This window comes from Physeter macrocephalus, chromosome 11, assembly GCF_002837175.3.
Source record: "Physeter macrocephalus isolate SW-GA chromosome 11, ASM283717v5, whole genome shotgun sequence".
Classification (NCBI taxonomy): domain Eukaryota; kingdom Metazoa; phylum Chordata; class Mammalia; order Artiodactyla; family Physeteridae; genus Physeter; species Physeter macrocephalus.
In genome coordinates, this window is record NC_041224.1 from 48,940,165 (window position 1) to 48,957,623 (window position 17,459).

General features: G+C 37.6%; 1 protein-coding gene across 4 annotated transcripts in view; it reads right to left on the reverse strand.

Moving 5' to 3' along the window:
- The window catches only part of PRTG (protogenin), a 133,869-nt gene that overhangs the window by 77,372 nt on the left and 39,038 nt on the right, over positions 1 to 17,459 (reverse strand). For all 4 annotated transcript variants that reach the window (XM_024128763.3, XM_024128764.3, XM_024128761.3 and 1 more), the window contains one exon: positions 570 to 714. In XM_024128763.3, coding sequence (XP_023984531.1) covers positions 570 to 714 — 145 coding nt within the window. The remainder of the gene's footprint in view (positions 1 to 569; positions 715 to 17,459) is intronic.

The following is a 17,459-nucleotide window of genomic DNA, read 5'->3' on the forward strand; positions in this document are numbered from 1 at the left end:
TTTTTGCCTCCTAAGGAATATTGCTACTCATCAGGATTGGAATCAAGCTTTTGAAGTTGCTGCCGAGTTGACCCCTAAACTCCGACCACCTTCAGAGCACTAGGTGTGTGTATGCGCGCGAGCGTTTGCATGTGTGTGTGTGTGTGTGGTGTAGAGCGGGTTGGTAAGCAGAAGGCAGAGACAAGTGGGCAACCACCACTGCGTATACGGGAGACCCTTACACCAGCACTACTATCCCCAGCACTAAAAGTGTAATTCAGTTTCCTAAGTCCTTGGGCTGCTATCCAGGTACTCAGGTGGTCCCATGATTGGAAAAGACGTATGAGTAAAGGAACAAAGCACTAAAGTAGAGCATCTGAATTCTGATCTGAACCAAAAAAACCAGGAACTATGCCCCATGTACCAGAGACTGATGATCTAATTCTTTGCCTAAGTTTGAAATGTCTTTAAGAAATTGGTTATTGTTACCATAACGAAAATAAGCTCCACAGTGGTCTTTCCCATATACAGTTTTATGATGAAGTCCTTGTCATTCCTGTATCATATTTAAAGACAAAAGCTGTATTTACCTGTCCATAGTTACAGGTAGAGTTGTCCGATTTAATTCCCATGTTATGACTGCAGGAGGGTTTGATGAAATCTTGCATGCAAATCTAGCAACTCCACCTTCTTGGACCTCAGTAGAAATTGGCTGAACTTCAAATGCAGAAATAGCTATAAGATAAAGTTTGTCAAATTCAGAATAAGTACCTGTACTATCATACTATACTTGGAAATAACATTATGCTAGATATTATTTATCAAACTTGAACTCCTGTCCAGACATAAGGCCAACTCAACTTAACAAGCACAAAGAGAAATTAAGGAATAATTTTAGAAATACCACTGGGCAGTTGTCCAGCTAAAGGAGTTTGGTCTTTCCCAAAATGAAATTCTCAAGAAACTCAGATCTATTTCAGAAAAAAAATAATATAACTGAAACAAAAATAAGCAATTACCAATGGCATGTAACGATATACTAAGCTGTGTAGTACAAATCTCAAACACTACTGTATTTCAGAGGAGAGGGAAATCAATAAAGACAGGTTAGTCAGGTAAAAACCTTCTACAGGGATTGGTTGTGAATTGAGTTTCGAAGAGCCCTTTGGGTTTAGATGGAAGGAGAAAAAAAGGACATTCCAGTTTAAAGGAATAACATGAGGGCAAGCACAGAAGTAAGAAATGTGCAGCCTGCGTTCACAAGATTCTACGGTAACAGCCAGGACTAACTATTGTAGAATAAATCAGATAAAGGGTTCATGGAAAAGTGGAAGGAGAGTAGAGATAAAACAGATTTGTACCATGGTACAAATTAAGGCATCACTGAAAAGTTCTGAGCAAAGGAGTGTCATGAAAACAGTAGTGTCTGGGAAAAATTAATCAGGTATTGTTAGATAGGATGGATTGAAGAAAAAGAGCCTTAAATCAAAAGACCAACAGGCTGTTTAAATCAAAATGAAAGAACTGGGTGGTGGCAGTGAGAACAGAGAGATTCTACAGGTATAATGAAAACAGAGACTTGGTTCTTATTACACAGACATGTCACTCCATGTCTGGAATCAAATGAGGTTGGTATTGATGGAGCAGAATGAGAGAGGAAAGAGTGAAGACAAATGATGTGTCTGATGAATAAAAAGGTACACAGACTCGAGAGACTATCTTTAGACTTAAATAAGTCTTAAGTGTTGATATTTTCTAGATAATTCTTCTTTAGTGTTCTAGACAAGCCTCTAGGAACTGGTCATCATGTCCATGGTTTCACATTTTGATGGAGTCCAGACTCCAGGTAATAGTGTAGCTTGCCTTCCCTCTACTAAGTCTTCCAGGATATAAAGAAAGGGCCCCAATGATAGTCTTACTCCCCATCCTCAAACTCCAGTTCAAAAAATATATATGCCTTTACAATTTACCAATAAAATGAGAAATTATGAAGAAAAATAGAAGGAATAAGGGCTAGATGCCTTATGCTTCATTATACTGGGAAGGGTAAAAGGTCACAGAAGACTAACAAATTCTGCCTTGGACTTGACTTCATTAATCTGTAAATGAATCATGGGCCTTTAGAGGTATGGAACAAAGTCAGTGAATAAAAGTGAAAATATTCTCAGGAGTACTACTTCCAAGAAGGGTGGAGTGGGGGTAAATTAATACTTTATTTATGTAGGTAACAAAAAATTCCTACTTCTTTAAGAACACTGGTTTTCAAACTGCTGTTGTCAGTGGACCCACAAGGTCAAAAGCATTTTTATGATAATCATCCTTTGCCTTTTTCACTTTCATTTCTGTTGAGTATATAGTGTTTCCAGAAGCTACATGATGGGTGATAAAGCAACAGACCTAATGCAGTGTGAGAATCCAGCTGTCTTCTATTAAGCTAATTAAAGAGATTTGGGCAAATGTAAAACAATGTCACTCCTCTCACTAAAATGTTTTGGAATAGTTATTTTTCATTAAATGTGTATGTTAATATATAATTGATCAATGTTTTTATTTCAAAATTAATTAATGAATATTTTTAAAATTTCTAAGTTTCGATTTCGAATAATAAAGTATCAACAGATATAACCCATATAAATAAAAGCTCTTTGAGGTCCTCAAAAAGTTTTAAGAATATAAAGAGTGAGACTAAAATGTTTAAGAATCACTATTCAAGAACACCAAATTCTCAAAATCAATAGTTTTTCTTTTTAATTGCTTCTGTAATCACTTTCTAGGATATTAATCCATTTACGAACAAATAACAATGTAAGCTTATCTTTCATTTAATTAACTAAACTTTTGTCGAATATATTCATATTTCGGGGGAATTAAGACCTAAGTTTTGAAAAGTTTAATGCCTGCTTTATGAATTATTAATTGCTCTTGATTCCATATTTATTTTTTCCATGTGTGAGGAGGTGACCTTTAGCTTTAGTCGTCATTGATAATCCAATCTATATTCAATTTACAGACTTCAAAGCAGGAATTTTTATCTTACTCTTTCCCAGCATTTACCTCCCCAGATTGAAATATCTAATATAGTTTAACTTTTCTTCATAAAGCAGTAATTCCTCCAACCCCATCTATTTGAACAATTTCTTCTTCCATTATCCCATTACAATGAATCAAGCACCTAATTCAGTATGTTTTATCTGATACACAATAATATGAGACATATCTCTATCAATATACATCTCATATCTGACTTCTCTCCATCCCTAATTGTACTCTTTCTTATTAAGGTCCTTATGACCTACTGCCTGGAAGTCTTGCTGGAGTGTCTTAGGTGAGATCTGTCCTGACAACAGAGTTACCTTCCAGAGCGATGGTCATAAAATACAAATTTGATTTGTGTTACTGATGAATTATTTAGTCCCTGCAAAACTCTGTCACTTTGTATTCAACCACTTGAAATTATGTTCCACGGACACAACTATTTCTAATTCTCTGAATATACTATATTTCACACTTCTGAGCATTTATATGAGCTTTCCTTCTCTTTCAAATATCCTAGGTCTCTTTGTCCAGCTGATGAAATCCTATCATCATTTAAAGCCTAGTTCTCTTGCCTGAACCTTCGGGAAGCTGTTCCTGACCTTCTTCTCTACTTCTGTAAAATGAAGACCTTTATTGCTACTTTTATCCCACAGTATTATAGTCACTTATTCACAAGTTCTTCTCCCATTCTACACTCAAGCTCAATGAGGCTGAGTAGTGGGTCATATTCTTTGCAGGATCCCTTAAGTCAATGAATGGCACAGACTCGCACTAAAACAATACTTGTTGAATTAAACTGAAATTTAAAAACTGTTTTCCAATTCTGTTAGGTCTTTAAACAAAGTAACCAGAAATGTAGGGAGTTTCCCAGGTATCAATACCAAGGCTTGGGATGAGAAGAAAATAATGCTTTTTATTATTTTGTTTGCTATAACTCTAAACAACCCCCCATACTTCAGTGTATAATTTTTAGAGCCAAATATCTGTCCCTCCTCTCTTAAAGGATTTTTATAAAGATTAAATAAACCAACATAGTGAGGGCTTTTTATATATTATAAAACTTTTTATCAGTGTTGTGATTACTGAGAACAATATAATCACTCTGTTGCCTTGAGTAATTTCCCTCCAACCACTTAGGCACTTGAGAGTTGTTTTCACTCTGAATCTCATCTAATCAATCAAACAATATGATGCCTCTAAACCACTACCTTTACTTTGAGCAATTCCCTCTTTCCCAGACAAATAAGTCTATGAAACCCCTAAGTGTTTTTTTACTATAAAAACTAAACTAATTTTGCACTTTAGGTCAAATGGGCTAGAACTTTGGAGTCACAAAAGTCTGAGAACTAAAACATAAATGGATGTATCCTGTAATACAGCAAGGATATTTATTTATTTTTGGTGGTGTGTGTGTGTGTGTGTGTGTGTGTGTGTGTGTGTATGAAACAACTTTACTGAGATATAATTCACATTGCATGTGATTTACATTCCATAATTCACCCATTGAAAGTATACAATTCGATGGGTTTTAGTATATTCACAGAGCTTGTGACCATCCCCATAATCAATTCTAGAATATTTTCATCACTTCAGAAAGAAATCCCATGTCCTTCAGTTATCACTCCCTAATCTTCCCACGCCCTCCCCACCCCAGCCCTAGGCAATCTTTAATCTAGTTTCTTTCCCCCTCCTTCCAGCTTTATTGAGATATAATTGATAAACAGCATTGTGTAAATTTAAGGTGTACAACACTGTGTAAGTCTGAGGTCTGATACATATATGTATATTGGGAAATGACGACCGCAATAAGGTTAGTTAATACATCCATCAAGTAAGACTATTTCTTGATCCCACTCTGGTTTTCAGCAAGTTATGAAGCAAGTACTGTATAAAGATTTTTGTTTTAAATCCTCAAAAATACCTTTATACTTAACATGTCTAACTTCTTGGTCTCTTCTGAACCAACCTGCTGGCAAAATGATTTTGCCCAGAGAAAACCAAGCCAGATACTCCTTGGGATTTTCATCAGTACCTCTGAGACTGAAGAGAAAGAGGCAAACATGACTCAATCATAAAAATAAGTTCCTTTTTTCCTTTTGTAACTCCTCCCTCTGGGTGCCACCCGCTTCCTCTGCCCTCGCCTCTGGTAACCTGATATATCTGTGTTTTTTATTTCTCTCTCCTGCATATTTAAAATCTTCTTCTCCTGACTCCTTCCTTCAGCTTATAAAAGTGATTAAGGACTTCCCTGGTGGTCCAGTGGGTAAGACTCTGCATTCCCAATGCAGAGGGGTCCCGGGTTCCATCCCTGGTGGGGAACTAGATCCTGCATGCGTGTCGCAACTAAGAGCCCACATGCCACAGGGAAGATCCCGTGTGCTGCAATTAAGACCCAGAGCAGAATGAATAATAATTTTTTTTAAAGTGATTCTCTCAAACTCAAAACACAAAGAGAACAAAACTCCAGGTCTCTCTTTACAACACAAATCCCTCGAGCAGCTACCCACTCTCTCTCTTCCCCATGGCATCAAAACTTCCCTAAAAAATAGTCAATTCTAGCTGTCTCCCCTTCTTCCTCTCTGATGCGATGCCTCAAACATCTAATCTGCCTTCTTCCCCTATTATTTTATTGAAACAGTGTCTATGACGCTGTGTACTCCTACTTCTCTCACTGCCTCTGAGGCTCTCCCTCCTCCTCCTGCCCTCCCTTCGAGAGTTCTCTGTTCTTTTCTCTCTCCATATTCTCCTTGGATGATCTCATCCACTTTCAGTTTTCAGCTACATCCATCTGTTGCTTCGGAGTCCCCAGAATACACCTCCAGCTTAGATCACCACGCTCGGAGCTTCATACCCATGGCTCCTACTGTCTACTGGACTTCTTCACCTGGAAGTTATAAAATGTACTTCAAACTCATCGTGTCCCAAATGAAATCATCTTCTTTCCTTCCAGCCTGTATCTCTACCTCAGTCGGTCACACCACTGTGCAGTGACTCACCCTGCACTCTTCTTCAGTCAATCACCACTTCCCACTGATTTTAACTCCTAAACATATATTAAACCCATTCCTGTACCCCTGTCCCAACATCTCTCAATGGAATCACTATAACAGTCTCTTGTCTGGTCTCCCTGCTCTCATTTTCCCTCTTCCCCTTTCACAAACATCCTCCAGACATACAATAGTGTTTGATATGGGCTGCATTTGACTCGTAAGTGGCTTCCATCTATTAATTCAAGTGCTCTTTTAAGTCAAACCATTACTGCTAAAACCACCACGAACAACACAATCTCACAAAGAATGTGATTCAATTTTTTTTTTTTTTTTTTTTTCGGTACGTGGGCCTCTCACTGCTGTGGCCTCTCCCATTGTGGAGCACAGGCTCCGGACGCGCAGGCTCAGCGGCCATGGCTCACGGGACCAGCCGCTTCGCGGCACGTGGGATCTTCCCAGACCGGGGAAGGAACCCGTGTCTCCTGCATCGGCAGGCGGACTCTCAACCACTACGCCACCAGGGAAGCCCCTGATTCAATTTTAAATGCTGTCCAAAAGCACTGTCTTAGTCACCCTCCTTCTAAATCTTTCAACTGCTTAGCCTAATTACTAGAAAAACTGAATGTACGTATATATCTTTGTTACATCGAAAGGAACTGATATTTTTCTTTCTACTAACTATATATTTTTAACTCTTTGTCACTGGGTACATTCTCAATAAATGAGATTTGTCAGCAGGCTTTTAACAACCCCCCTTCACCAAAAAAAGAAGTAGTTTGGCATCAATTACTCCCAAACTATTTATATGGTAAGCATGCAACAGTATTTAAATGGTCAGTGTAAAATAGTTATATAAAAAAGTGAATATTTATGCTATTAAAGGTATACATTATAACTATGACACAAAGAAGTTAAACTCCATGAGTCATATATTAACATCAATCCCACTATTTTATAATCAAACCATTCATTTAATGTGTAGTTAACCCATGCTGACAGGCTTTGAATCAAGCAATTATTCATAAAATAATGGGCCAGATTAACTGTCTCCCTATTCCAGAAAAGGATTTTAATCACACTTATTTTAGAACAATTTTAGACAAAAGTAATCTCTTCTAAATTCATTCGTTCAACAATTGTTTATCCAGTGCCTAGTATGTTCAAGATGCCAAGGATCCAATGATGAACAAAACTCACAGAGGCTCTACCCTCAGGGATCTTTGTCTAGCAATGGAGAAAGGCATTTAACTAAATGACTATGCAAGTATATAGTAATTTCAAACGGTGATAGATGCTATGAAGGAAAATTATGGAATATTATGAAAGCACAGAACAGAGGTTATAATGATGACAGAAATAACTATAGGTTAACATATACTTTATTGCAAGACAGCAAGTTAAGTACATTACATATTCTAGTTTATTTAATCCTCACAACAATTATTACCCCAGTTTTCAGTTCAGGAAACTGAGACACAAGGAGATTAGCAACTTCCTTAAGGTTCTGCAGCCAGTGAGGTGAGGGTACGATCTGAATCCAGGTATTCTCCAAAGATCCCATGTGAATTCTCTCAGTAAAAGCTTGAGATTCTCAAACTTTCTTTGGAAGGCAAACTTACTGGTTCTACTTCCAAGCAACTCTGCTGCTCAAATAGAGGTTCATATGCACTGGCTTTCTAGCTGGGTAAGAATATGTGTTAAATTCCCAAATTTCCAAAACAAATAACACCTTTAAACTCTGGTGTACTAGGATTTTGAAACTATGGGTCTCATCTCAAGTAGTATTATTTCCATTTCTAGGAATCTGTTAAAGATAGGAAAGATAGATATATGCATGTAAATTGAATCAGTCTAAAATTTATTTAGGAATCAAGTATTTTTTTAAAGTATTTTAGAACTTTTATTTATTTATTATTTATTTTTGACTGCGTTGGGTCTTCGTTGCTGTGCACAGTCTTTCTCTAGTTGTGGCAAGCAGGGACTACTCTTCATTGTGGTGCACAGGCTTCTCATTGCAGTGGCTTCTCTTGTTGCAGAGCACGGACTCTGGGCGTGCAGGCTTCAGTAGCTGTGGCACACGGGCTCAGTAGTTGTGGCTCGTGGGCTCTCGAGCACAGGCTCAGTAATTGTGGCACATGGGCCGAGTTGCTCCGCAGCATGTGGGATCTTCCCGGACCAGGGATCGAACCCATGGAGGAATCAAGCATTTTTTTAAATCTATATTTAAAAAACTAGTTTACCTCATGGGAATATTAGCTATTCCTTTATTATTCTTCTCCTAGCTCTAAGCCCATGTACATTTGATCATCAAACAGTCAAATACCTATAGAGAGATACTGCTTAGAGGCAGGGAGACCTGTTAAGAGGTCATTAGAAAGAGGAGGAGAGACCAGCTGTGGGTTTCAATGATGGCAGAGATGACGGGAATGGAAGGCAGGGCACACACAAAAGATGCTGTGCATTGAACAACACGATGTGGCCACAAGGTGTTCAAGGGAAACAGGAGGAAAGACCGAGTAGTTCTGAGGTTTCCGGCCTACACACCTAGAAGTTTGCGGGATACTATGGTGCCTGAACAGAGAATGTAGGAAGAGAGATCAGATGGACTGATGAACCTGCATCACAGATCCTCATTTGATGAGAATGAAAAGAAACTGGCCATGCTAAGGAAGACTGGGAAACTATAAAATGAGGCCAGAGATAAATAATGTCAACAGTTTCAAATATCTATTCATCCTGATTTTTATTTTTTTAATTTTAAAATTATTTATTTATTTATTTTATTTTTTTGGTTGCGTCACACAGGATCTTTTGTTGAGGCATGTGGGATCTTTCGTTGTGGCACACGGTCTCTTCATTGCAGCTCTCGGGATTATTTCTAGTTGTGGCGTGCAGGTTTTCTCTCTCTAGTTGTGGCGTGAGGGCTCCAGGGCACGTGTGCTCTGTAGTTTGTGGCGTGTGGGCTCTCTCGTTGAGGCGTACGAGCTCAATAATTGTGGTGCACGAGCTCAGTAGTTGTAGCGTGCAGGCTTAGTTGCCCCACAGCATGTGTGATCTTAATTCCCTGACCAGGGATTGAACCCGTGTCCCCTGCATTGGAAGGTGGATTCTTTACCACTGGACTACCAGGGAAGTTCCCATCCTGATTTTTAAACTAATGGTTCACATGTTAGGCTGTGGTTAAGATTTAAAGAAAGATATGCATGAGTTTTTATAATAGTGGCCTATAAAAATAACAATGTATAACATGTAAAATTAATGGAGAAAAGGATTTCCTACTTCTGAGGCTCTGTTGCAATGAGATTAGGAAAAACAGTGTTTACTGTTTTTCCAATCTTAACTTATTTTCATTTCTTGATGACAGAAATTAAGGCATTAGAAAACTGAGGTAAATGATATTAAAACTATGGTAAAATTTAATCTTAGCTGGTTTAAAGAAAATCAGGAAAAAATCTAGTACAATACAGGGCATAATTTATGGAGGTGGGGCAGCAGCATAGCCTTGAGGTTAAGAGTGCAGATATTAAAATCTAAAGATCTGGGTTAGAATCACAGCTTTGCATGCATGAGCTGTGTGCCCCTGAGAAGTTACCCAACTCCATGCCTCAGTATTCCCCAGTAAAATGGGGATAATAATAATACTTTATAAGAATATTTTAAGAATAACATTAAATTATATATACATAAACATGTGTACACACACACACACACACACACACACACACACACAATAATATAAGCAGGTACTTAGGCACTGCTTGGCACCTAGTAAACTAGCAGTGGTACCAGAAGTAGTTAATAGTTACAGGATCTCTTGCTATGAATACACTGGTTTTGCTTTCAGAACGGTAACTTAAAGAAAGTCAAACAAAGGATGTTAGTGACCACTATACAATAAAAATAAATTTTAGGGGCTTCCCTGGTGGTGCAGTGGTTGAGAATCTGCCTGCCAATGCAAAGAGAGGCCGCGACAGTGAGAGGCCCGTGCACCGCGATGAAGAGTGGCCCCCGCTCGCCACAACTAGAGAAAACTCTCGCACAGAAACGAAGACCCAACACAGCCAAAAATAAATAAATAAGTAAATAAATTAAAAAAAAAAAAAGGCAGATGCTTGCAAAAAAATAAATAAATAAAATTTAAAGCCCTAACAGAGGTAGAGGTATTCTAAGATGTTAAATTTTCTTTTTTTTTCTACTAAGCCAGACTATGTAGCTTTTACATAAAGGTACATAAAGTGTAGAGAAACAGGGACTTTCCTGGTGGTCCAGTGGTTAACAATCTGCCTTCCAATGCAGGGGATGCCGGTTCAATGCCTCCTCGGGGAACTAAGACGCCCACATGCCGCGGGGCAACTAAGCCTGTGCGCCGCAACTAGAGAGCCTGCGTGCTGCAGCTACAAAACCCATGTACTCTGGAGCCCGTGTGCCACAATGAGAGAGAAGCCCAAGTGCCGCGATGAAAGGTCCCACAATCCAAAATGGAGATCCTGCATGCCACAACTAAGACCCAATGCAGTCTAAATAAATAAATATAATTTTTTTAAAGTGTAGAGAAACAGAAATAATTTTCCCATTTTTAACGTGAATAGATAAATTATTTGAAGAGGATAAAATCCCATACTTCAATGATGAAATAATAAGGGGCTAGATTACAAGAGGATCTCTAGCTGTGGAATTATGTATTTTGTACTTATATTTTCTCCTACAAAACAACATAATTAAGAAAAATTAATGACGTTTAAAAATAAATTTTATATGCCTTATGGTGCATAGATTGAAGGAAGAGTCTGCATAAATTTTCTACCATTGCTCCACTACCTGATAAAATCCCTCATCCTGGGACTTCCCTGTCAGTCCAGTGGTTAAGACTCCGTGCTTCCACTGCAGGGGGCATAGGTTTGATTTCTGGTCAGAGAACTAAGATCCCACGTGCTGCGCAAAGAGGCCAAAAAAAAAAAAATCCCTCATCCTTAATTTTTATCTGCCTTTTTAGTACTTTGAGCTTATCATTCTTTGGGTAGCTATCACCCATGATCTATGGATGCTTGATTCCCTCCCCAGTCAGTGCCTTCAATGTGAAAAATGAGAAAAAGAACATCTGAATAAAATCCACTTTTCAATAAAAAAAAAATTACTTAAAAATTTGTATCAAAACTTAGAAACTTCAGAAAAGCATGCACAAATATGATATATCATGACAGTCTTAAACTTTGTTTCTCGGCAAGTATTTGTTTTTCTATTTTAATTTTTTAAGTGTGGTGTTAAACTGAGTAAATGAATACATCCTTTACAATGAGTATTAAGTCCCCCCTAAAACTTTAGACAAACTATTTTTGGCATTATCAAAACATTCCGTACTTATTTACAAGGCAAAACATCTTGTATTCTTATGCAAATCTTGATTTCTCCTTGATGTCGAGTTCATTTCTGCCAGTTAGGTATGAGTTTACAAGTCTACAGCCTTCTTGTGAAACCTGACCTCTTTCTTCCCTCCCCAGTCAGTGCTAACATAAACCAAGAGCCCCACAAGAAGTCATTAAAGCAGTGCTGTTAAGAGGCCAGAGCTCTATAAAATAGGCAAGAAACAAGGTCTCAAGAAACATGCACCGTCCTCAAAAACAACCTTGCAAACACAATAAATGTAAGTGCCTATTTTATTTGTGACTTCCTCCTCTTCACCTGTCTACTTAATCATTTGCTTCTATGATTTACAGTCAGAAAAAAAAAAGGATCAAAATGCTAAGAGGAAAAAAAATGCTAAGAAGAAAATGTTCTCCCAACTTTTATTTGATCAGAAACCAACATATTAATGTTTCCACCTTGGAAATGTATGACTGTAATATTAAACTAATGCACCATTCATGCTTCTTAAAAGTTGCAATGAATAAAATACTTGATACATGTTGATGTTAAAACCAACTAAAAATTATGAATACACAATCTGAAATGACAAGCCATCCAGTAATTTAAAATAAGTTCACAAGCTATTCCCTAATGTAAGAAAACATAATTTTCCTTTGTAAATTACATTTAAAATATTCTTTCACTAAACAGAAAAAACTTCAGTTGGTGAGAACTTGAACGCAGGGTTTACACTGGTGGTCCTAATGCTGCACATCAGCCAGGGCATCTGGAGGCCTCAGCTGGTCAAGGACTATACCAGTTACTACCACCCCACCCCTCCTGGGGGAGTCCTAAGTAGCCAGTAGTCATGTTCCAATACTTCTGTGCTGTTTCCACGGCTCTAAGTCACCAATCAGTAGCTCTGGAGAAATCTATAAATAGCTCATCAAGGAAAGGAGGAGATTTCTATCTCAAACACTCAAATGTCCACAATTTCAGAGTTAGTTATGGAGTTTTATGTATATTAGCTTAAAGTTTATTTCTATGAAACTGGTCTTTCAAATCATGAATTTGTCTACTCCAGGATTTACTAATCAAAACATAGTTATAACTTCTTACCTCATCAGGTTCAATTCACTTTGAGTCTTCAAACTTGAAGACTGACTTGCAACTAACAGGAAGTAAACAAGAGACCTGATCCAGCATTTAATCAAACCCGGGTAACTGATGCTTTACTTACTGAGATAAAAATCAACCAAGGTACGAGTTTCAAACAGAAGTTGAAAACTTATTACAGCCTTAAGACTAGGCAAGAAGCTATTTGAACTTTTTAAAAGTTATTTTACAGAAAACAATTCATCTGTTTAATAAAAATAATGTAATGCGATCATTACATCTTGCATATCGATCTCTTTTTAAAAATCTATACTGAGTATGCAACAGCTATTGTATAAGTGGTTTATTACCTGACTTCTGGTGAATTTAGTATCCTGCGTGAATCTATGGCAATTCTGACAATCAGGTGCTAAGAGGTATACATTTGCTTTTCAAAGGAAATGTTTAAATCAAAATGTGTCCAAATAAATATAAACAAAATGAAGGCTGGAAACTCTGTAACAAAGTTGGGAACAGGGACTTTCAGAAATAGCTGCTATATGCAAATTTCCCACAGACTAGATTATTTTTCTGTCTATTCCTACTGTATTCATATTGAAAGATACCTTTAGTAACATCTGAGAATTCTTTGCTTCTTTGATATTTTATCAAGCCTATCCTGGCAAATGCCAGACTTGGCACTCCCCAAACTCAATTTCTTTGTCTGGAAAGAATAACACAAAGCTCTTCAAGTCCCCACTGTCATCTGGCCACTCAGTGCTGTTCAACAATTCTCTTAACTCATATTAAGAATTGGTTTCAGAAATGCTCTACCTTTCCAATTTATTCAAGTCCCCAGTCACTTTTAACCTAAACTGTAAATTACTTGAGTTTAGACATGTCTTACTCATCTGTATATTGCTAGAACAGTGGACTGTATACAACAGGCACTTGAAAGGTTTCTTAAGTAAACTCAGTGAACCACATCACCACCTACCCCTTAATTACATCAAAAAAACCTCTGCCTCTTATCTTCCTGAGAAGATTAACGTAATTTTGGCTATACCACTACTTACTGTATAACCCAGAGCAAGTTACGTTTGTTTTCTTTTTTTGCCTCACCAGGCAGCTTGCATGTGCAGCCTGTTCCCTGACCATGGATTGAACCTGGGCCCACGTCAGTGAAAGCACTGAGTCCTAACTGGACCGCCGGGGACTTCCCTACTTATTCTTCATAAACACATTCTGTTACGTCAAATAGGATTCTTAAAAGAGTTTTTATGAATTCATCAGGTATTGAATGTAAAGCGCTTAGGACAGTGCCTGTAACATTAAAAGCACCTTGACCGACACCTAATACCTTATGTAAAAATTAACTCAAAATGGGTCACAGAACTAAATGTGAAACACAAAACTATAAAACCTTTAGAAGAAAACATAGAAAAATCTTTGTAACCTGGGTTAGGCAAAGAGGTCTTAGATAGGACATAAAAAACACAATCTGTCAAGGAAAAAAAATTGTAAATTGGCTTCCATCAAAACAAAAAAACTTCTGCTCTTGAAAAAAAAACTGTTAAGAGAATGAAAATACAAGCCATAAACTGATGAGTTTGTGGGATACCTGGAACTCTCAAACACTGCTGATGGGAATGCAAACTGGTACAGTCACTTTGGAAAATAACTTGGCAATTTCTTATAAAATTATATACACACTTACTGCAGTCTCACCTTAAATATTTACTCAATAGAAATGAAAATTTATGTTCATGCAAAAACCTGTACAAGAAAACTGATCAAAGCTGCATTCACATAATTGCCCCAAACATAAATAACCAAAATGTCCTTCAACTTCAACTGGTGAATGGATAAACTGCAGTAAATCTAATACTATGGAACACTACTCAGCAATAAAAAGGAAAGAACTACTGAAACACTCAACAACATATTCAATAGTTAAATCTCAAGGCACTGTGCTAAGTGGAAGAAGCAAGACCGAAAAGGTAACATAATGTATAATCTCATTTATGTGACATGCTGGAAAATGCAAAATACAGTGGCTTCTAAGAGTCAGGAGGAGGGAAGGGTATGACTCCATAGGCAACATGAGAGAAGGTTTGGGGCAATGAAACCATTCCGTATCCTGAGCTTAGTGAAGGTTACACAACTGTGCATATGCTAAAACTCATAGAACTGTGGACCCAAATAATTTTCACTGTATGTAAATTTAAAAATAAATTTCAAAAAGGCTATGTTCCTTATAAAACAGAGACTTTTAATTTTCTCATCACTCTTAATAAAGAATTATAAATTAAGCAAGTTGACAGTACACATAAATTTTAAATGCCAAGTCCTGCAAACCATCTTCACTTCTTCTGTGAGGATGCACCTGATTTTCCCAAATAAAACTACAGAACTCTTACACACTCCCAGGAGCTTGGAGTATCCTGTTTGTCTCACTGTTTTATAAGCTCTACTTTCTGCTTCTACCACAAGACAGAATCTGTCTTTTCATCTTCATATTCCTGGCATAACACCATAGACAGAAAAGGCCCTGATAAACACACGAATCAAGTATGTCCTAGGGTACATATACATTCAGTTCAGTCATCACCCCCTTCATCTGGAGTGCATTCAGAATAATGTGCACACAATAATAATCTGAAGGACTAAGATGGTGAACCTAAGTTTACATTATCTTTAGAATACTATACATGAAAAGTATATAGAAAAATATGTATCCTAATAACTAGAAATGAATCTATGTTCCTGAGGAACAGGAGCAGTAAGGAACCTACAGTCCTCCTATCCCTTCAGTTACTGAAGTGGTGGGAGAGCAGTCACACCTCTGCTGAGAGGCTAGAAGAGTGGGGAGTCAGTAAGGCAATACACACACACACACACACACACACACATACAGAGGCATACACCTGAACAACCAGCCTTTTCCGAGTAGCCCAGCCCAGCTCCCTGCCTCTTGATGTCAGCAGCACACTGCAGGACTGCAACTCCTGCCTGCACAGACCTTTTTCACAGGCTGATGACCCAGCATATCCTGCAGACACTTGTCAGCTCTAGGCCCCCCGGCATTCTGAGCTCATCTTGGAGAATCTCATAGTATTCATCCTGACTCAGATGCCATCAGGCCAGGCTTGAAATTGTTTAGAATTTGGTCCTGGAACCAACTGGTTTGATCCAAGGTATCTCACATGAGAAACAGATTTTCTAGATTAGCTACAGGGTTTTGGAATTCTTGTTTGACCAAGACTGCTGAACATCTGAGACCTCCTTCAGGATTAAACTGTCCCACTGCATGCTAAAATAAAGGTGTGTTGTTTCGCACATGCATCTGTGCCACATTTGCACTTCCACTCTCCTAAAGCAAAGGTGAAAAGAGTTATTTGAATGAAGATTTTCAATGTTGAAGTCACAACCACTTCTGGCATCTTCACCTACAGCTAATATACAGTTCTCTTTAGCTGCACCTGGACTTATGTTCCACTGAATTGATGGTGTTTCCCCCTAAAGAGATCAGCAGTAAGTAGAGAAGAACAGGCAATTAGGGTGGCTTCTCAGGACCAAATCATAAAGAACACCATAAGTAGATGTGGAAATGTGATGCTATAAGAGAAAGAGTTTGTCTTGGTAGGAATTTAAGGAAGAGATTAGGAGGAAGGAAAAATCACATATCTAAGCAAATAAATAGGAGCATGCTGTCAATAGGAAAAATCCAAGGAAATAAAAAGTTTTCTATAATTGTTTAACCATCATAAAATTACTACCAACATTCCTCGTCTTCCATTCTAGAGCTGATAAAATGAAAATAAACCACTATTCACTTTGCCTTTCATATTTCCCAACTGTTACTTAATCTTGAGTTAAAACAATTTTTTAAAAAATAATCAGTCCCCATATGGTACTCTCATAATCTAGACAGAATCCTGTTAGTTTGGGAGTAAAGTCTGATCTCACTTTGAAAGACATCCCCAACTGGGATTTTCCTCTTCTCAAATTATCTGTCTTCCCAGCAACAGTGTGTGGTCACAGAAGTGTATGAGACATGCTAATGCATTTATCAAGTGATTATTCTTGGCCCCTCTGCTGGCAAAAACAAGCAGGAAATGGTACAGAAAAAACATGCATAGTAAGCCACATTAACCAGCTTCAAAGCCGTTCAACTTGTGTGGCTCCTATGAATTCAAGGGGAAGAGAAAAAGTGCTGTTGCTTTGTCTTCTCCAATACCACTTCCCCTTCAGCGTTTGCCAAGTGATTGCCTTATATTGCCTAATCCAAGAAATGCCTTTCTTATGCCTGTTGTCATTCCATAAAGAATTAGTTCTGCTTAATAGCTCAACTGTGCAGGAAGAACATTCCATGCAATTTTACACTTTGCATCAGTCAGAGAAACAGAAGGATCAAAAAAGCATTAAGAAGAGTGAGGTTTTGTAACAAAATTCATGTCACTTAGCAACTTCATCCGTTTACAAATTTATAATGGGGAAAAAAATCACAAAATCCACCAAAATTAAAGGAAAAATATTCCTACTAGGGTTAGTTTTGCTTTTCCAAGTGATTATCTAAAGGACATTTACAACAATTCAAAAACTGCAGTGTATTAAATTATTTGTTGATAAACCTTACAATATTCTTTTCCACTGTTGTTTTATACGTTGCTTTCTCAGATTAAAAAAGGCCTGGTTTTTCTTTCTCTTTCACATAATAAACTGACACTCAGTGGATATTTCATAAATGCCTGTTTAACAATACAATTCATTCAAGTTTACATAATCATAATTTATTAGATTAATTAAATGGTCTACATATGAAACTCAATTCATAAACCGGGAATCAATCACTATGAAATGTCTGGGTATCTCTTTCATCTTCTAAGAGCTGTTAAAGACGAAGCCTATTTAGCTGATAACAGAAAAAAATGTATACACACACATCAGATGATCTTGTTAAAGTGAATTCAGAAAATGGACCTTGAGGGCGGGCTTCCCTGGAGGCGCAGTGAT